This window comes from Cricetulus griseus, chromosome 5 (genome assembly GCF_003668045.3).
Source record: "Cricetulus griseus strain 17A/GY chromosome 5, alternate assembly CriGri-PICRH-1.0, whole genome shotgun sequence".
Taxonomy (NCBI): domain Eukaryota; kingdom Metazoa; phylum Chordata; class Mammalia; order Rodentia; family Cricetidae; genus Cricetulus; species Cricetulus griseus.
The window spans coordinates 181,866,930-181,887,474 of record NC_048598.1 but is presented as its reverse complement, the minus strand read 5'-3'; the positions used below and the strand labels follow the sequence as shown (position 1 = coordinate 181,887,474).

Here is a 20,545-nt window from a genome sequence, read left to right as displayed (position 1 = left end):
CCTATTCACTTAGCTTGTCTGTCTACCTAACTTCTCTTCCTCAGGGGCTGTGGTGGGTGTGGGGACAGTGTCTGCCTTGGGGCTGTGGCATAAAGAGCCACAAACTCCTTTCTGGACATTTCAGCTCAGGATGGCAGCTGTTCTTTACTGTCACTGTATTTGGGGGCTGCCAGGTCTCTGTCACCTGAGGGGAAAGCCTTTGCCTTCTTTCCGCTGACCCTAGGCCATGCAAGGCTTACCCCAGAGACCAGGTGTCCTGCTAACCAGCTCCTGTCCCCCACGCCCCTGTGGCCCTCCCTGGCTCTAGGTGTTATTAGCGCTAATGTCACATCATCTGAAGGGCCTCCTGAAAGGCGGTGGATATTGCCACAGAAAAGAAGTTAGATTACATTCAGTGTCTGACATTAATGTGCTACTTAAGATAATTCATCATACCGTGGTATTAAAAAAGACATCTCTGGTGTTGGGTGCTGAGTGGCGCCCCTCCCCCACCCCACATCGGTCCACCTCTGGGGAGCTGGAAGCCCTGCTTTTATGTAAAACGTGCTTCCCCTCCCCCCCCAGCTCCAGCGGCTTTGTGGTATCTGAACATTTGGGGGGATGAGGATGCTCTTGTCTCCTGAGAGACCCTGTCATTTCCCTGAGGTAATGACAGGTTCTTTCCAGCAGACAATGGACGGGGGCAGTGGGGGGCAGGCTGGAGGAGATGCCCTCCCTGCCTGGGGATTAGTATCTGCTGAAGAGGCACCGGGAGACATCAGAGCCAAACCGGAGCTTCCCCAGGCCTCTCCTCCCCACTAGGCACCCTCTCACACCTCCAGGACCCATTTGGTTCCTGAAGTGGTGAGGAGTTCACGCTGGAAAAAAAAAATTGCCAAAAATGACCTGGAAGTGCACATTTTCGTCTGCATTGCAGCAGCGTTTGGAAATGAAATCGTTTTGTTCATGTCACTGGGGAATAAAAAAATCGATTCTTGCCTGGTGGAGCCCAGGTTCTCAGTAGTACAATAGCCAAGTATTTCTGTGTTCCTCTCTCTCCCCAGAGGGTGGGACACTCCACTCCACTCCACTCCACCAGAGGCTCTGCATATCAATGTCCCCTGGCCCACTGGGAGTGAGCACGGTGCTCCTGCAGACTGCCCCCCAAAACCAATTTTACAGCATTATGTATCTGTCACTTACAATTAAAATCCCTGAAAAATATTGGTTCTGAAATGAGTCCCTGGTAATTTGATTCGCACCAGTGTGTAGTCAGAGCTTTGGTTGGAGAGGGAAAAGTGTGGCCCCCAGCAAAGGGGAGCCCCAACTCCAGTGGCTTTTGAGGAAGTGGAGCCTGCCTGCCTCACAGTTGCCTCCCTCCTCCCTGTGTTGCTGCCCCTGTGGGGAGCATCCATTCTCCACACGGGTTGTGGTTGTGGGTGCAGCCTTCTTTGGCATCTTTGTGTCCTCCATTGCATTTTCATTGAGGATTTTGGGTTCCCCGGCCTTCTGGACCCTGTCATGGTCACCAGGCACATTGGAATCTCCTTTGTTTCTGCCATGACCCAGGCTGACTAGTGGATAGCAGAGCTCTAGGAGCTGAGGTCCGCCTTTGCCCTCTCCTCTTCCACACACCTCCCAGACTCAGTTTCCCCAAAGTGGGGCTCATTAGGCAAGATTTCAGAATTCCCTTTTCTCGGATCTTATTCTCGTTCCATGGAATTTCCTCCACTTTCCCCCCCTCCCCCATCCTAGCTTTTCGAGCCTGGCTTCTTGAGTTGTTTCAGGGCAGAGGCAGCAAGCCTGGAGTTTCTCCCTACAGCCTCTCGGCCCTCTGAGGCCCTTCACCTTTCTGTGGGTTTGTTCATTTGCTCATCCCATGGGTGTGCCTGTTGTCTTCCTGGGATGCAAGTCCTTCCTTGGAGGGCTTTGTCCTGAGGCTGGTAATGGTGCAGCCTCACCTTCAGGTGTCCCTGAATGAGAAGCGCCGGGGGGGGGGGTTAGGGTACTCCCTGTCTCTGCTAACTGTCCTCTCCTTCCCTGCCTTGCCTTGTCTCCTGGTTGCTGGCGGGCTGTGCATCCCACCAGCCTTACTCCACCCTGGGCTTCAATTTCTCTCTACCCTGCTGACCTCATGTGGGATCCGCTCAGGCAGCATTCCTGTGGTATCGGCACCCATGCTGAGACCTGGTCTGCTGTCCTGACTCGTGCTTGCTTCCCCTGCCCTGTAATTAGTGGCCAGCTGGGTGGAGGGCGGAGCTCAGAAGCCTGTTTCTGCCAACCCCCAGGTAAAGGTTATGCTGCGCATCTGGCCAGCACAAGGAGTTCAACACTCAGCAGAGTCTACATCCTACCTGAAGGTGGACCCTCGGAAGAAGCAGGTGACTCTCTATGACCCCGCTGCTGGGGCCCCAGGCTGCGCAGGCCTCCGCCACGCCCCCACGGCACCAGTCCCCAAGATGTTTGCTTTTGACGCCATCTTCCCCCAGGACTCGGAGCAGGTATGGAGGAGTGGAACTCCTGGGTGCTTGTGATAGGATCAAATCTGATCCCCTGCAGAAGGGGACCTTAGCTGCCTGTTGGGCCTGCTGGGTCTGCCTCCCTCACAATCCTAGCCCAGGACATTTTCCCAGCCTCTGTCTAGTTCTCCAGGCCAAGTGTTGGGCAAACGCTGAGCTCTTCAGGCCCATTCTCCTGTGAAGCTTTTGAGCAGCTATGCCCTGCCCTGGAAACTAGGGACACTGGGTGCCCACGTAGCACACTGAGCAATGACCATGACTTCCTTATGCTGTGTTGTGGGCAGCAGCTCTCGGTGCTGGTTTGGGTGCCTGGGCACATGTGTCTAGCTAGCACACCCTACCTGTATTATATGTGTCCCGTCTGCCGACTGACTTACGTGTCCTGCACTTTCCATAGGAATGTGGAAGGGCCCTGTGCTCCTGGCCTTGTATCTGTCAGTTCATATGTGCTGTGGGCTGTCTGCATGCATGTGACCAGGACCTTAGGCTTGCAGATGTAGCGGAAGGCACTGGCCACAACAGCCCTTAGACTCCAGCACCTGCCTAATTCCCACTGGGTTCCTCCCCAGGCTGAGGTCTGCTCAGGGACCGTGGCTGATGTGCTACAGTCTGTGGTTGGTGGAGCTGATGGCTGCATTTTTTCCTTTGGCCACATGAGCCTTGGTAAGTGCTCTGCCATTCCTTTGCACCTGTGATGCCTTCTAACTGTCCTCCTCCCCTTGGTTGCTGCTGCCCCTGAGCCCGGCCCTGATTGAGGAGAAAGGGGTTCTCCGTGTGGATGTGGGAGTGGGGGTCTCAACAGCAAAGCTGAGGCAGGCAGAGCCAAAAGGCAGAAGCCTCTGAGTGGTTGGTTTTGGTGTCAAGGCCATCTGGGTCGTCCCTGAGGACCCTGGGCCTGGAAGGACTCTTGAGGGTAGATGGTGGAGAGATAGTGGTGGTTCTCACGGTGGTTCTCATGTGTCGCTGTCTCTCAGGCAAGTCATATACCATGATTGGGAAGGACAGCTCACCCCAGAGCCTGGGCATCGTGCCCTGTGCTATCTCCTGGCTCTTCAGGCTCATTGATGAGCGCAAGGAAAGGATGGGCACACGCTTCTCCATCCGTGTGTCTGCTGTGGAAGTGTGCGGCCATGACCAGAGTCTGCGGGACCTGCTTGCTGAGGTGGCTTCAGGCAGCCTTCAGGACACGCAGTCTCCAGGCGTGTACCTGCGAGAGGACCCTGTGTGTGGGACACAGGTATGTCAGTGCTTTTAGCCTTTCTGGGACTATGGAGGAGGGTAGAGGGAGCACTGTGATCGGCCTCAGCCGTTAAATACATGTGGCCTCCACCTTTGCTCTCGAAGCTCCAGAACCAGAATGAGCTGCGGGCACCCACTGCCGAGAAGGCGGCCTTCTACCTGGACGCGGCCTTGGCAGCCCGCAGCACCAGTCGTGCTGGCTGTGGGGAGGACACCCGGCGTAACTCCCACATGCTCTTCACGCTGCATGTGTACCAGTATCGTGTGGAGAAGTGTGGCCAAGGAGGAAGTAGGTGCATGGTGCGAGGGTGTGTGTGTGTGAGTGTGTGTGTGCTAGGGTGTGTGTCTCTGTGTGTGTGTGTGTGTGTGTGTGTGTGTGTGTGTGTGTGAGTGTGAGTGTGTGTGCAAGGGTGTGTGTCTCTGTGTGTGTGTGAGTGTGAGGGTGTGTCTCTGTGTGTGTATGTGTGTCTGTGTGTGTGTGTCTGTGTGTGTGAGTGTGTGTATGTCTGTATGTGTGAGTGTGTGTGTATGTCTGTGTGTGGCATTTCCATGGGTTGTCAGCCCCCTGGAAGGGGGCCTTGTGGGCATCTCTGCCCGCCTGAGTGGGCTGTGGACTGTGGGGTGCCCAGACCCAGCATCTGCTTATACTGTTTTCAGTGTCTGGTGGTCGCAGCCGCCTGCACCTCATCGACCTGGGCAGCTGTGAGGCAGCCCTCAGCAGAGGCGGGGAGGCTTCTGGAGGACCCCTGTGCCTGTCTTTGTCAGCTCTGGGCAGTGTCATCCTGGCCCTAGTCAGTGGGGCCAAGCATGTGCCCTACAGGTGAGTATGGGGGCAGGCACCAGCAGGGTGACCTCTGGGGAACTGGCTATTTTGATGTCTGGCATTTCTTGGGGCTTGAGTTCAGGGTTAGCAGTGGGTCCTAGGGCTTCTGGTACGGGGACAGGTGCAAGGATGTAGGTGAAAAGACACAATGAGAGCTCCACACATAGCCCACTCCCCCCTCCCTGCCTAGTGGCGTACGCCTCAGCTGGCCTTCCACCTAGACGGCCCCTCACTCCAGCCTCTGAGAGCCTCCTTGGCTTGCAGGGACCACAGGCTCACCATGCTGCTGCGCGAGTCCCTGGCTACTAGCAACTGCCGTACCACTATGATAGCACACATCTCGGACTCGCCAGCCCACCACGCAGAGACACTCAGCACTGTGCAGCTGGCTGCCCGTGTCCACCGCTTGCGCAGGAAGAAGGGCAAGGTAAGCCTCAGCTCCTGCTACCTCCCAGGGGCCCCCCAGGCTCCCACATCCTCTGAACCCCCCCCCCACTCTGGACGGCAGGTAGGTGTGTTCAGCTGTGCGTGGGTCTCTTCTGCCTCTGGAGGAGAACCCAGCCCTGAGGCCCTGGTGCCCTGGGCAGTGATGGGGTTTGTGTTGTAAGGGGAGTGAACACCATCCCAGCAGGACACTTCTCAGGAATGCTGGGTGTTCTGAGGCCCCCGCCCTAGGTCTGGATGCTGCACTTGCTGTGGCATGACCTTTCCTGCCTGCGCCCCTCCCCACCCTGTGACAGGGTCGGCTGATCACCTCCCAAAGCCCCCCGGAAGCCCCTTTTATGTTCTTGCCCTGTAGTGTGATTTCCAGTCCCTACAGGCCTTGCTTAGCTACTGTGGTCCACAGAGTCCACACCCCTGTGCTGAGATGAGAGAGCAGAGTCCAGGGAAGAGATGAAATGGGGTCCAGGGCTGTGTGCGGACAGGGGTGCGTCTACTTACCAGGGTCTGTTGTGCTGTCCCCAGTATGCATCTAGCTCCTCAGGAGGAGAGAGCTCCTGTGAGGAGGGCCGGGCCCGCCGCCCCCAGCACCTGCGGCCCTTCCACCCACGCACCATGGTCCTGGACCCTGACCGTCCGGCTCCTGGCCTGTCTGGTGACCCTGACTACTCATCCAGCAGTGAGCAGTCGTGTGACACAGTCATCTATGTGGGTCCCGGTGGGGCAGCGCTGTCAGACCGTGAGCTTACCGACAACGAGGGCCCACCTGACTTTGTACCCATCATCCCCGCGCTGAGCCGCCGCAGGCCCTCCGAGGGACCCCGGGACGCCGACCACTTCCGTTGCAGTACGTTCGCAGAGCTGCAGGAACGTCTTGAGTGTATTGACGGCAGCGAGGGCTTCCCTGGTCCCCAGGGTGGCTCTGATGGAGCCCAAGCCAGCCCTGCCAGAGGAGGCAGGAAACCCTCGCTGCCCGAGGCCACATCCCCCAGGAAGGCTGTGGGCCCTGCTATGGTCACCAGTTCCCCTCGAGGCAGCCCTGGGCAAGACACTCACCGGAGCACCTCAGAGCCCTCTAAGACTGGTACACAGGGTGATCAGAGAGTAGATGGTACTCGGCCTGAGCCACCTGCCCCAGACAAGACCGCCGGAGGTGGTGGCAGGAGGCCGCTGCCCAGTCCAGCCCCTCCACCACCTCGGCAACCAGAGGCTCGAGGTGTCCCCACAGAACCTGGGGGAGAGGGCCCTGACAGTGTGCTTCGGACACCCCCTGTGGGCATGAGTGGGCAGAGGGCCTTGTCCCCACCGCTCTCAGACACGGCTTATCCTTGCCCGTCTGCTCGTGGATGCCATCTGGAGCGGGGCCTGCTAACCACAACAGTCACCCTGCAGCAGCCGGTGGAGCTGAACGGGGAGGATGAGCTGGTGTTCACAGTGGTAGAGGAACTACCCCTGGGAGGACTTGCAGGGGCCACACGACCCTCCAGTCTGGCCAGTTTGGGCAGTGACTGTTCCCTGCAGGCCTTGGCCTCAGGCTCAAGACCAGTCAGCATCATTAGCAGTATCAATGATGAGTTTGACGCCTATACCTCACAGGTGTCTGAGGACCCTGGGGAGCTCCTGGAGGGGATGGCGTGGCCTGGTGGCAGTCCAGCCTCATCCATCGGCTCCTGGTTGAGCGACGTTGGTGTCTGCTTGGCTGAAAGCCGTGGTCCCACACCACAGCCCCTCTTCAGCCCTGACTCTGCAGCAGGGCCTGGACCACCAGAGTTTCCTACTCCAAGCAGCTCCCAAGAGGACAGCAAGTTCAGGTCCTCAGAGTGTGCCAGACCAGACAATCCTGGCTCAGCTCATGGTTCCCGCCCTGGGGAGGTGGTCACAGCAACTCAGACCCGACCCGGCAGAGAGCCTTGGGCCGGGTCTCCACACGAGACAGCCTCAGCCCAGACCATCCACTGTAGTCTACCCCGGAAACCTAGGACTACCTCAGCAAGCAGCCGTGCTCGCCCCAGCCGGGGTCCACACAGCCCTGGAGGTCTGTTCGAGGACCCTTGGCTTCTCCGGGCAGAGGACTGTGACACACACCAGGTGGCCTCCACAAGCAGGATCCCAAGCCCAACCCCAGGCTCCCCTCGACTGCTAGAGGCTCAGAGAGTGGTGGATGGGTGTGAGGTGACGATGACAAGAGTGCCCCGAAGGCCAGAAGCTGTGGCTCGGATCCCACCTTTGCGGCGGGGAGCCACCACACTGGGAGTGACCACACCTGCCACGTCCTGTGGGGACACTCCAGGGGAGACAATGGTCCATTCAGGAAGCCTGAAGACCACCTCCAGCAGTAAGAAGAGTGTGTCTCCCAAGGGGTCCTTCTTCCCAAGGCCTAGTGGGGCAGGTCCCCCAGCCCCTCCTGTGCGCAAGTCTAGCCTGGAGCAGAGCACGGCCCTCGCCCCCACCCAGGCCTTGGGTCTGCCTCGGGTAGGGGCTACTTCTGCTTTCCGAGGGGAGGACGAGGCCAGGCCCAGTGGCCGGTCTGATTACTCTGTTTCCAAGACCACATCCAGTGTGAAAGCCAGAACTGGCAAGGTGGAGGCCGCACACCGTCCCACTGGCCACATGTCCCTGGAGCGGTACGAGGGCCTGACACATGGCAGCAGCAAGGTCAGAGAAGTCCCAGTACGGCCACAGAGGGCTGTGCCCAGGTTGGGTGTACCACCCGCCAGCCCCTCACTTGGACCAGCTCCTGCCTGTAGGAGCAGCCCAGCCAAGGGTGTTGGAGCCTCCAAGCCTCCGGCTGGTGGGGCCAAGAGTCGTAATCTAGGGGCTAGTACATCTCGGGCATTGGGTGCTCCAGTGAAGCCATTGGCCCCTGTGTCGGGCAAGACCACAAGTGGCCCTGTGCCAGGACCGAGAACAGCTCCACGGGCTGTACCTGGTATTGGGGCCAAGGCAGGCAGGGGCACCATCATGGGCACTAAGCAGGCATTCCGGGCTGCCCATAGCCGTGTCCATGAGCTGGCAGCCAGTGGCTCTCCTGGTAGAGGTGGCCTCTCCTGGGGCTCGACAGACTCGGACAGCGGCAATGACAGTGGTGTGAACCTGGCTGAGGAGCAGCAGCCTGTGAGCCCCGCCCTGCCCTCCCCCTACAGCAAAGTGACTGCACCAAGGAGGCCTCAGCGCTACAGCAGTGGCCACGGCAGTGACAACAGCAGTGTTTTGAGTGGGGAGCTCCCCCCTGCTATGGGCCGCACTGCGCTTTTCTACCACAGTGGTGGCAGCAGCGGCTATGAGAGCATGATCCGTGACAGCGAGGCCACTGGCAGCGCCTCCTCAGCCCCCGACTCCATGAGTGAAAGTGGAACAGCCTCCCCAGGCGCCCGCTCCCGCAGCCTCAAATCGCCAAAGAAAAGGACCACAGGTAGGCAGCAGTGATGGTCTCCGGCCACAGCACTCTATAGTTTGTAGACCTGAGAGATCCTTGACAGTGCACTTGGCCACTTCAGGCTCTAGTGGACCCCGATCGATCCCCCCCCCCAACAGCTGGGTTTTGCAGCCCTGTGGGTTCCTTGCAACGCCGTGGAGTGCTCTGTTCTTGGTTCTTGGCGGTGGGCCTGGGCTCTCCACCCTGATGCCGCACCCTGTGTGGTCTCTGGGATGGTTTACAGATGCCAGGTGTGCATAGCCCTTGGTTGTTTATAAGCCATGGGACTGTACAGCCCTTGACAGTGTATAGACTTAGACCTGACACAGGGAGCTGCCTTTGGGTTGTGAATGTGCGTGATCCCGACTGACATTTTATTAAACACTCCTGGGACTTGGTTGCATGGCCCTCTGTAGTTTATAAGCACTCCCAACGTATTCTCTTCCCTGACCTCCACTCTCCTCCAGAGACTAGTTCTTAACCCCGGCAGGGGAGTGAGGCGAGAGTTTGGGTTCAAGCTAGGCAGTGGGCATTGCATCGGGCTCTGGGCTGGCCTCCCCCTCGCTAATGCCCCAGCTGCCCAAGAGCTCCGTCCAGCACTGCTCGGGTTCCCTCCTGGTCGACCAGGGGACAGGGAAGATGTGGGAGCAACAAGCGCTACTTCTGTGAGAGCAGTCGGTGTCCCTGGCTCCACTCACTAGCCCCTGGCTGTTTCAGGTCTACAGCGACGGAGGCTGATCCCGGCCCCATTACCCGATGCTGCTGCCTTAGGCCGCAAGCCCAGCCTCCCTGGACAGTGGGTGGACTTGCCCCCACCCCTGGCCGGCTCTCTGAAGGAGCCTTTTGAGATCAAGGTCTATGAGATAGATGATGTGGAGCGCCTCCAACGGCACCGCCTGCCTCTGAGGGAGGAGGAAGCCAAGGTAAGGGATACCTGGGAGGGCCATCTGATGGGCTCTCTGGGCCCCTGGAGATTCATCCAGGCAGCCCCTGACACCCCCTTTTTTGTTCACAGCCCTCTCAGGATGTGGAGAAGGTAGGAACCAGCCTGGACCATCCCCAAGCTCGTAATCCCTGGTGCTTTTGCTATGGGTGGGTGACAGAAGGAACTCTTGAGGCTACTGCTGTGTTTCCACAGAGCTAGACCCACTGTCTAGCAACTTGAGGTGTAGACCCCGTGCAGATCCCACCATCCTTATGTTGGAGGGCTGGCCACGTGTTTATACGGGGCCTGAAGCTAGGAAGCCTTATGGAGAGTGTCCCTGCCATCTGTATCTGAACCTATTCTTCCTGTCCCTTGCCAACAGGGCCCAGTGTGCATCAGCTCCAAGTTGCGGCTAGCAGAGCGCAGGCAGCAGCGGCTGCAGGAAGTGCAGGCCAAACGTGACCACCTCTGTGAAGAGCTGGCTGAGACCCAGGGCCGGCTGATGGTGGAGCCTGGGCGCTGGCTGGAGCAGTGTGAGTGCCCCACTCCCTCTGTTCTGAACAGTGGGATAGCCAGCATGCGCAGGAGCCCAGACTCTACTCCCTAGGCTCCCCCTTCTCTGCCCTCAGCTGTTCTCCTATAGTAGGTGGCAGCCGAGGGAGAATCCACCGGGCTGACACTTCTCCTTGGGGAATTTGAGGAACTTGGCTGCTGTCCCGGGCCTCTGCCCTGACCCTATCTCATCTCTCTCCAGTCGAGGTGGACCCGGAGCTGGAGCCAGAATCAGCCGAGTATCTGGCGGCCCTGGAGCAAGCCACAGCCGCCCTGGAGCAGTGCGTTAACCTTTGCAAAGCCCATGTCATGATGGTCACCTGCTTTGACATTGGTGTTGCTGCCACCACTGCTGTCCCTGGGCCCCAAGAGGTGGATGTTTGAGGCTGAGCACAGGTCATAGGCAGGGACATGCAGGGCGGGGGTGCGAGGATAGGGTGTGGGATGGAATGAGGATGTGGAGGGGGTTGGAGGGTTGAAGACACAGGGTCTGTGCAGGATGGGGGTTTCTCAAAGAGGAGACAGAGAATGGGGGAGGGGAGGGCCAGCCAGTGGACAGAGGGAACGGGGATGGAAAGACTGTCGTCACCCAGACAGCCACGCAAGTGCCTTTAACCTTGAGTAGGCCTTTTCTTTTCTAATTTGGTGCTATGGACTCAAGACATGACTCAGACACCAGCAGACAGTCTCAGCCCGGGTGGCTGCGGCCACTCGGGCCACACTAAAGCCAATTTGTTCCTGATTTTGCCTTCCTTACAACTAAGCAGTTTTGTGTAGCAGGGCAGGCCTGCCTGGGCCGGCTCTCCTTTAGGATTGGGTTCATTTTCTTCCCCAGCAGCTTTCCCTCGACAGCCCGCGTGAGTGGTCTCTCTGGCAGTCTGTAGCAGTGGTGTCCTCTGAGTGTGGACAGCTAGCCTTGAGGGCCCCACTCTATCCTGAGGACACCAAAGGCCACACAAGCAAGGGCTGGGCCATGAGCACACAATGCTTTTCTTCCACGGCAGGAATTCTTACCAAAACCACAAGCAAAAAAAAAAAAAAAAAAGCAAACAATGAAACTAACCACCTCACACCCCAAGGATGGGGTGTGAGTTTTTGTAAAAGTTCTGTTAGCTTCATATTTTTGTATCATTTTGCCTAAAAGCAGAATTTGCAGTGGGAATTTGAAGACAAATTATCTAAGTTTTTATGGTTTTCTACAGGTATCCCTAGGTCAGGGGCTCTAGGCAGCTGTGGGGCAGGCTTTTTCTGGGGTCACCAAGGGCAGTGTGGGGGTCTGTGGGAGGTGGTTCTTTACAGATACAGATGGGGGGGAGCCTGCCAGCCTGATGCGGCACGCACGCAGGTTCGTGCTTTCTGACCGTTGTGTATTTTATAGGCGTCCAGACCTTTGTACAAATGTGTAGATAACATCTTGCAACAGTTTTTATTTGTGAATAAAAGATGTGCTGATTGTTCACGTGGCTCTGAGTTCACTGGTTGCCCCTGAGCTCTTTGCCTCTCATGTGCTCACATTTTACAGTGGGGGGTGGGGGCTGAGAAGGATGCAGGGCAGAGGGAAGCGAGGTTTTAGGGAGCCATGCTGGGGCCATGCTCTCTGCCCAGTGTTTCTATATGAGCTACCATGAAGTTGAATAGGTGGCTAGCTGCAGCCTGAGTTCAAACCCACACTTCTTCTTTAAGCTGAGAGCCAGTCTTGGGAGCAAGGCTCGGGGGAAACAGCCTTTTATGGTGGCTGCTAGCTCCTCCACATGGGGTAACGAAACTGCAGCTCCAGAACAACTCCAGAAAGACTGTGGTTTCTTTCCTTTGTTCTCAGCTTGCCTTCCAGGGGCTGAGCACATGGGAAGCCCTTGCCCAGCAGGGCTGACTCCTAATATAAGACAGCCTAGCTTGGCTACCCTCTGGTCTCACACTTCATGTTACCTACTGAATTAATTCGCCATCTCCTTTTTGTCCCTCTGCCAGGTCCTCTTGCAGGCTCCCCACCACCCTGCGAGCCCCGGGATGCTCTCCTGCCTGGGATGCCCCCTTCTCTGGCCTCTGGCAGTGTTTGTGGGGGCCTCTCCATGGTGGCCCTGCTGACAGGGCCCCTCCTTGGTGGCAAGTCACACCTTGTGTGGTCTCTGCTTATATATATATCTCCTTGGGTGGGGTAGGGTCTGAGTCATCGTCACATTTCTGCATGGCACAGGGCTGGGCCCTAGTGAGCCCTGGGGGGCCCTTGCTGAAGAAAGTAAATGAATGAACAAAGCGATGAGTCTGTCCCTGGCTGGGGCAGAAGCAGGCTCAGGGCGGACAGCTGTATAGTTTGCAGTCTGTTCTCTATGGCCAGTGTACGTCAGGCTTCTGCCCTGTCCTCCTCTGCTGCAGCAGGTGTGTGCGGTTAGGGATCACAGGCCAGTCAGGAAGGCGGTGTTCTGTTGTCCAACACCACGTCTTGTGCTCTGAGGCCATCAGCACCCAGCCTCTGGGGAGGGTGTTCCCAGCCAGCCCTGTGCTATCCAAGGCATTGTCCGTGGATTTGGAGGGTTCCGTTGCATGGGGTATGTTGAATTTGGGGATAGAGGAAATTCTCAGGGGAGAGGCAAGAGGCTTACTTTCTGTCTTGCAACCTGGTGCCCGTGTGCACTGCACGGAGGTGCTGTCTGCTGGAACAGAGCAGCAAAGGATCCAAGCAGGACCCTCATAGTTCCTGGGAAAGTCCTCCCACAGGCCCCTGGCATGGGCTCTGCCTTCCATCATGATTGTGCCATCTGGGCTGTGTGAGGGTGGGTAGCAGTTGGGACACCTCAGCTATACTTCATCTTTCCGTCACAGGAGTGGGCCAGAACATTCTCCACAGAGGGAGGCATCTCCAGCCTTGATCCCCAAGCCTGTTCTTGCCAGGTACCTCTGTAGGCAAAGCCCAATCATCAGTGGCCTAGGTAAAGCCCACTGCCCACAGTCCAGGCTTGAGGAGTGTGTAGCACTTGCTTTTCTGGATAAGGACCTCACTGTCCTGAGGCCAGCCTGGGAGCCTTGCATGGCCTTTCATCTGGGACATCAAAGCCCTCAAGCCCTGTCATTAATGGCTGGGAATCCCGTGGGGAGCAGTGCAAGTCCCACTACGCCCATTTTATGGATGGGAACACGGGAGTCACCCAGAACCCAGCTCTGTAGTGGAAGCTAAGCCCGTGGCAGTCTGCCCCATGCCTCCTGTAATGTGTCTGTGTGCGTCCTCCTTAGGGACAGAAAACTGGGTCAAAGTGGCCACTCAAGCCCCATTCCTGTCTCTCCTCAGAGGTCGGATTGAGATCCTAAAGGGGGTGTTTGTGAGAGCACGCAGCCTGTGGGAGCCTGGAGTACAGCTGATGCAGAACTAGGTAGTCAGCAGGGACCTGCAGCCAGAGAAGCTTGGGCACCTGCCTGGGCCATGTGGGGTACAGGCTGGTGGCAGCCCAGGCGTCAGCTCTCAAAGGCTCAGAAGCTAACCTGGCACCCGGCCACATGCTTCCCTAAGGCAAGGTGCCCGCCTGACTCAGCTACAAGTTGGGGCCTGTTCTGCTTGCCCTAACCACTCCACCCTGGCACAGAAGGCCCGATGGATAGGAGGGGTAAGAGGCTTCTAGGGCACAGTAAGGGACTCAGAAGAGGCCAGAGACAGACTGTCAAAGCAGGCAGGGCAGTAGCTGAGGGGCAGGAGTATGTGGCTGCACCCCTGGAGAGGTACTGTGGGTGTTGACTCTCTGTGTAGGGTCAGGCCTGCTTCCTCCAGAGGCCACCATCCATGCTTGTCAGTAGGACCCCTTCTCCAAGAACGGGGTTGGGCATGGAGGAAGAGCTACAAGGGACATTTACCCCAGATTCACATCCTGGGGCTGAAGGATCCTGGAGAATGAGTGCTTGGTTCTCAGAGGTTCCTGGGAGTTTTTCCCTTGTGGTCACGATCACAGAGGTCAGAAGTGATGCCGGTGACACAGGAGGCAGGCAGTGAGGAAGGATGGTAGTAGGTATTTGTGGTGGAGAGCGTGGCAGCAGAGGTCTCAAGCCTGGGTGGCAGAGATCTGGATGGCGGTGCTTTGGGCCTTCCCTCCAGGCCTATCTGGGAGGCACTGCCAGTTTCCGCTGTCTCTAACCTCCGTTCCCTTACTTTGCCAGTGTCACAGTGACGTGTATGAGTTCATGCAGTCAGTTCTGTTTTGGGATCTCACCTAGTGCCTGCCCTGCTACGTTGTGCTCACAATGCTGAGCTCTCTGGAAGTGACCCCAGCTTTAGGGAAGTCTACCTCATGGTCCTGGGGGAACCACAAGGCCCTGTGCCATAGCCACAGCATTCCAGAAGAAACCCTTCCCCCACTCCTTCCCTCCACCTTCCTACCCCCCTGGCTTGGCTGCTCCTCTCAAGGGCCAGGAGCACTGGGACCAGGCCCTGGGATCTGCTCCCAGCAAACAGGAAGCTCACATGGAGATCTCTCCCTCCTGATAATGTGTTTAACAAGGCAGGATCCAGGCTGTTTCCACACAGGAAGCCCTGGAGGCTGGGAGGGGCTGGGAAGGAATTCCCCGAGCTGCCAAGAGACCCGCTTTCCTGCAGGGTGGAGGTGGGATGAGGTGTGGTGGGGTCTTGGTCAGGAGCCAAGAGCTACACAGTGGTGGGACCCACTCAGAACCCCGGATTGGTAGCCTTAGAAATTCTCAAGCTATGAGGGCCACTGAGGCCCACCCTGAGTCTGTCAGTCTTTCAGATAAGGGTAGAGCAGAGGGGTTCCCTTCTACAGGGTCCAGGAAGGCCATGCACAGGAGCCAGGCAAGTGGCATCTGTTGTCTCAGGGCTGAGATCTCAAGGGGAGGTGAGAGAGGTTATGGCCTCCCTGGCCCTTCTCTCCAAGACATTGCTCATCCCTGGCCCCTCAAGGCTCTTCTTCAGGTGCCTTCCTTACCAAGGCTCTGTTAAGTGTCCCCCACAGCCTTTAGATGGGTGAGGTGCAGGCCCGCCATCCCACTTCCTGGGGAGACAGAGGCAAGAGGATCTGGTATTCAAATCCTGCCTAGATGACAGAGTAAGGCCCTGTCTCAAAATTTACAAAGTAGAATGTCAAGGGCTAAAGAGTTGGCTGAGAGGATTAGAGCCCTGGCTGCTTTTCCAGAAGACCCAAGTTGGTGTTCCAGGGCTCCAATGCACTCTGAAGGCCTGGCACCAGGTCCACCCATGGTGCACAGACATAAACTCAGGCAAAATACCCACACACATAAAATTTAAAGTAAAAAGAGGGCTCCGGAGGAGCTCGGTGGAGCTTCTGAGTGTATGTGAGGCCCTGGTTTAGTCCCCAGCTTTAGAAACATGGCAACTTAGCGCTTTGCTTATTGTATTGGCTTCTGAATTGTCTTTTTAAGTTTTTCTTGTTTATTTTATTGTGTTTTAAAATTTTAAATTTATTTTTATGTGTCTGGGTGTTTTGCCTGCATGTAGTCTGTATCACATGCATGCAGTGCCCACAGAAGAGGCCATGAAATTCCTCTAGGACTAGAGTTACACACAGCCCTGGACTCCCTTAGAGAAAAGCCGGTGTTTCCAACCACAGAGCTCTCTTTCCCACCCCTATCTTATTGGGTTTGTTTTGGTTTGGTTTGGTTTTTCTAGGCAGGGTTTCTCTGTGTAGCTTTGGAGCCTATCCTGGCACTCGCTCTGGAGACCAGGCTGGCCTCGAACTCACAGCGATCCGCCTGCCTCTGCCTTCCGAGTGCATTCGCCACCAATGCCACTAATGCCCGGCTGGTTTTGTTTTTTAAAGACAAAGTTTCAAGTAGTTCAGGATTGCCTTGAATTCACTATGTAACAAAGAATGACTTTGAATCCTTGATTCTCCTGCCTCCACCTCCCAAGTACTGGGATCACAGATGTAATACAAAAAAAAAAACACCACATCTTCTTTTCATTTTTTATGTTTTGTTTACTTTTTAAGATAAGCTCAGGCTGGCTTTGAACTCATGACCCTCCAGTGTGTACCTCCACACTCAGCTAGATAGAACCACATTTAAGGTTAGTTTATGTTTAAGCACAATGCTGAGGGTGACACAGCTCCCCCAGGCCCCACATTGCTTCCCCAACCTTCTGTCTCTCATTATGGTAACGTTTGCTGTGAGCATTGAACCATGAATGCCTGCGGCATGGTATTTGCGTCCACTGCCTTAGTTTCCTTTTGTATCTTTCTTCCAGCCCCAAATTCCACCAAGGATGGCACACCGGGGCAACAGTTCTGCCCCTCTGAGAGGATGGAGCCTACACATGAGTAGTTTGAGATTCTGTGACGATGTGTGTCCCCTTTAGTTACCTCCTTGTTGACACTGGTCTGGACTTGCAGCTATTTATTTTCTGCTGTGGGTTCTGCCCAACCTCTCAATCTGTTACTGAAACCCAGCTGGGCTGCCGAAAGCTCTGGCAACCAGCCGGTATTATTTCTTGGTCCCAGACTGTTGCACTGGGGCCACTGCTGGCCTCCTAGGGGTCATCCCAGCTGCCTGGGTTCTGAGACCTTGCTGGCCATCCCTGCTCCAACATGCGTATTTGGGGGTGGACAATCAGTTCTGGCTATTCCAAAGTATCCCCAGCAGGCTTCCTGTCATACCCTGAACCCACAGGAATGACAGATCTGACGGCATGTGAGGATCTTGAGGGACCCTAAGTTCTCAGAGGACCCAGGTGTAGGTGATATTGGGTGTAGGCCTTGTCCTTCTTGTCTGGGCTTCTTGGAAAGGAGGGTTTCCAGGGGTAGAGACCATGTGTGAAAAGCAGGAGCCCTCCTTCTCCAGCCTCGGACCAGCCCTAGGGTATTGCGCACTGACAAGCCCTAGGAGCTGAACTGTCCAGGACTTGACTGGGCCACTCTTGGCTGCAGCCCAGCACCAGGGTTAGGCTTCACAATGAACTCAGTGGCCCAGAGTTGGAGAAGGGATGCGATGGGAGGTGGCTGCTGGCCTCTGGGGCAGGGTGATGCCACTTTAATTACTAGTACGGTCCGGACAGCCCAGCCTGTCCCTGAGGCTGAGAGAAAGAGCAATGACGTCCTTGAGAACCCACAGGGCGGTTCCAGGTGAAGTCACTCTGCTCCCCACTGTCGTCATTGTCACCTTGGGAGTGAGTTCACACTGGGTGCACTGCCCTGGGCAGCCAGACCTCTTGCCAGTGGTTGGCTCCTTGATGCCACCTGCCTTCAGTGGGTGTTGGCCAGGCCATTTCCTAGAACATCCTGTAGACTGGACTGGCAGGAGGCCTGAGGTCAGCCGGTGGCCAGGCTGTCCTCACTTTCCTTCGAGGCTGCCACTCTTGCCTTCCAGAGCGGGAAAGCAGCCCCTCTCATTGAGGATCCTGGCTTCACAGCTATGGAGAAGAGGCTGGCTAGTGGAAGAAAGAAAAAAGTCTTAGCCCACAGACAGAGGGAGCCTGCTGGTGACATGGGATCTCCCATAGGGACCCATCATTGTGCTGATGGGGACCAGATGGGGACCAGAGAAGGGTATTGGAGCCCAGGACAGCCACTGGCCACAGTTGTTGGCAGTTCTCCCTACCTGGTGCCTTAATTTCCCTTCCTGTAGAAGGAGCGGCTCCAGGCTCATCTGAGTTGTCCTAGACATCACACACACAGGGCTCTGGTTGGAGTAAATCTCCTTTCCTCTATACCAAGGATGACGAGCTGTATTTCTTATAGCCTTGTGACTGGCAGAGGCAGGCGCTCCGCTCCGCTCCTGCCTTCACTGATTTGTGGTCCTGGCTATGCTGGTGCCGGCTCTGGACATCTTTATGAGGCGGCAGGGGCTCTGCTGAGAACCGAGACGAGTTGGCATGAACTACAGCTTGACGGCCTGCCCGTCCCTTCACCATTCACCCCAACGTCTCCCAGAGCTAATCCTGGGCTGGCTTCATCTAATCCAGGCTGAGGTGGGAAGATCCTGGCCTTCTGCACTTTTCCTGGGAGCCTGAAATTTGGCTTCAAGGAGTTTTCACAGCCATCCAGTCTGTGTGAGCCTGGCTCTGGGATGGGGTCAGGGTGTGGGGGATGTTGGGTGTGGGGAGATGAAGGAGTCCCAGGACCACACAGGGAACGTAGGCTTCCTGGGGCTCAGGGAAGTGGCAGAAACTGACAGTGGCCTACAGGGAAACCGTTGTGTGTTTCTGAGATATCCGACATACCATGGAAGTCTGACCTGTGAGCCCGTGCCAGCTCTGCAACCTACCTCAGGTTTCTTTGCCTTCTAGCCCGGTGGTTCTCAGCCTTTCTGATGCTGCGACCCTTTAACAAAGTTCCTTTTGTTGTAGTGGCCCCCAACCATAAAATTATTTTCATTGCTACTTCATAACTGTAATTCTGCTACTGTAATGAATTGTCATGTAATCTGGGTTTTCCAGTGGTCTTTGGGGCTGAGAACCAATGCTGTAGCCCCTCTGTCTGTCTATAGAAAGGGTTGATGTAGAGTAACTATCCTGGGGACAGCTTCTCCTGTGGCATGCATGGCATGGCCTCCAGCCTGTGGTGGCCTTTGCTATCCACTCTCCTGTACAGAGGACATGGTTCCCCAGGGACATTCTCCTTTGCTCCTTCTCAGGTCAAGGCGCCTGGCTAATGTTTCAGGTGGGTCATCTCTCAGGGATTTGGTTTCCCCAGAAATGGTTGCAAATGTAATGAAGGCTCAACTAAAAGCCTCTTAGAAGGGACTGGTCCCTGAACAAAGCCTGGTGGAGGTGAAGGTGGGTGGCTGTGTTGACCTGGCAGCTTTGGAGATGGTGAACCACAAGAGGCCACCTCCTGAAGGGAACCTAGAGGCAGAGTGTCATAGCATGAATTCTAATTGGTTTTAATAATAAAAACCCCGAATCAGATATGGAGTAAATGCTGAAAGATCAGAGAAGCAGAGCAGCCAGCCACTGGTTCTTACCTCCAATGAATCCTCAGACCAAAGGGTGATCCTGTCCCTACAAATTTCAGACTGAAAGCTCCTGTCTCCTCCCACCTTATATTTCTCTCTCCGCCCAGCCACATTGCTGCTGAGGTGTGTGACTCCCAAATAAGGGAATTAAAGGTGTGAGCCACCACACTACCACTGCCTGGCTTTGTTTCTCTTTCAGGCGGAATCAATCTCACAGGCCTTGAACTCACAGAGATCCACCTGCCTCTGTTTCCTGAGTGCTGGGCTAAAGGTGTGTGCCACCCCTGCCTGGCCTCTATGGCTAGCTAGTGGCTAGCTCTGCACTCTGATTTTCAGGCAAGCTCTATTTGTTAAAGCACAAACAAAGTATCACCACAGAGTACACCAAGCTTTGGGTGGGAGCTGGCCTTCGCGGTGCACCTGTCTCCACATGCCTTAGGCTCTGGCATGGCATCGCTGGGGCTCACACTTGGCCGGATACAGCCACCAATGGATGTCCTATCTAGGACATATTTGCAGTCACAGGAGACTCCATGACCAGGTTCATGGACCCCCGCACGGGCTCTGTGAAGATCTTAGACATATCGGCTGTCAGCATGGCTGCCTGCACAGCTTCAAGGACGGTGGACAAGGGACTATGGTTCCCCAGGCCTGTCAGAGTCTCCTTCCAGGTAATTTGGGCCCGTGGGGAGATCATGCTCTTGCCAGTGGAGATGGGATAGAGGCACGGCTCCACACTGTCACCCCCATCAACCTGAGGAGTTTCCTTTTAGAGACCTCAACTCAGGCTAAACATGAACTTGCGGTTTTAACGTAGAAAAGAATTCAGTACTAGCCAGTAAGAAGCAGTCTTGGGGTTTTATTAAAACATAGAAAGGTGCTCACAGAAAGAAAGAAGTACCAGGAGCTTGGATTGGATCCCCAGGCAACAGGTGAGTTTGTTTCTTGCTGCTCATGACCGTGGATGTGATGACGAGCTGCTTGCATTCCTGTGTTGACTTCCCCTTAATGATGACCGTTAGCCTGGAATTGCAAGCCGAATAAACCTTTCTTCCCAGTTAAATTGCTTTTGGACAGGGTTTTATCATAGCCATAGATATCAAACCAGAACACCCTCTCTGAACTTGCCTCCCAGTCTGGGGAACAGAAAGTGTCCTGCTTAGAGCAGGAAGTGGTAGGGACCAGGAAGTTCTGTGTGAGCCTGTGTGTGGCTCTAGGTCTGAAGGAAAGGCCAACCAGCCTGGGCTCGGCTTAGCAGTGAGCACCCTTTGGCTAGGAGGCCTAACCAGCCCAGCATTGACAGGAGCCTCTGGGACAGCTGCCTCTCTGATATCTGTTTGAGCACTAGTGAGAGCGTGGGGGTGGGGGCACATGCATACGCATGCATATGAATACAGACAGTGCCAGACTTGCCTGGAAGTCCCCTGTTGGGATGAGGAAGCTGGGGCACGGTCCCCTGTGGCATAATCATCACGACCCCAATGTCAGGTGATGACCAGAGCCCCTGCCATGTGCCTCTAGTTGTGTAAAGTGGAGACAGAAGGACTCTGGGTCAGGTTAGCCCTGACTCCACGCCTGCCCATGAGACTTGTCAACACTAAGAGATCAGCCCAGTGTCCTGGTGCTTAAGTCTTTCTGTGTCCCCATGGCAGTTCTTGGAGCTGGGCCAGCATTAGCTTGAGGCACTTGGGGTGGGGTTGGTGGCCAAGCCTTGCCCCATGTGTGACACCCTGCTGAGACCTCCATCC

The 20,545-nt window shown here is 56.0% G+C and overlaps 1 protein-coding gene across 1 annotated transcript in view; it reads left to right on the top strand.

Annotated features, from left to right (window-relative positions):
• Kif26a (kinesin family member 26A) overlaps positions 1-11,658 on the top strand; it is a 36,223-nt gene extending 24,565 nt beyond the window's left edge. Inside the window, exons 6-16 of the mRNA XM_035445911.1 lie at positions 2,268-2,480; positions 3,068-3,161; positions 3,473-3,735; positions 3,843-4,026; positions 4,395-4,557; positions 4,825-4,987; positions 5,527-8,413; positions 9,134-9,339; positions 9,432-9,452; positions 9,724-9,874; positions 10,096-11,658. Of these exons, the coding sequence (XP_035301802.1) occupies positions 2,268-2,480; positions 3,068-3,161; positions 3,473-3,735; positions 3,843-4,026; positions 4,395-4,557; positions 4,825-4,987; positions 5,527-8,413; positions 9,134-9,339; positions 9,432-9,452; positions 9,724-9,874; positions 10,096-10,277 (4,527 nt within the window). The 3' untranslated portion in view covers positions 10,278-11,658. The remainder of the gene's footprint in view (positions 1-2,267; positions 2,481-3,067; positions 3,162-3,472; positions 3,736-3,842; positions 4,027-4,394; positions 4,558-4,824; positions 4,988-5,526; positions 8,414-9,133; positions 9,340-9,431; positions 9,453-9,723; positions 9,875-10,095) is intronic.
• The last annotated feature ends 8,887 nt before the right edge of the window (positions 11,659-20,545 follow it).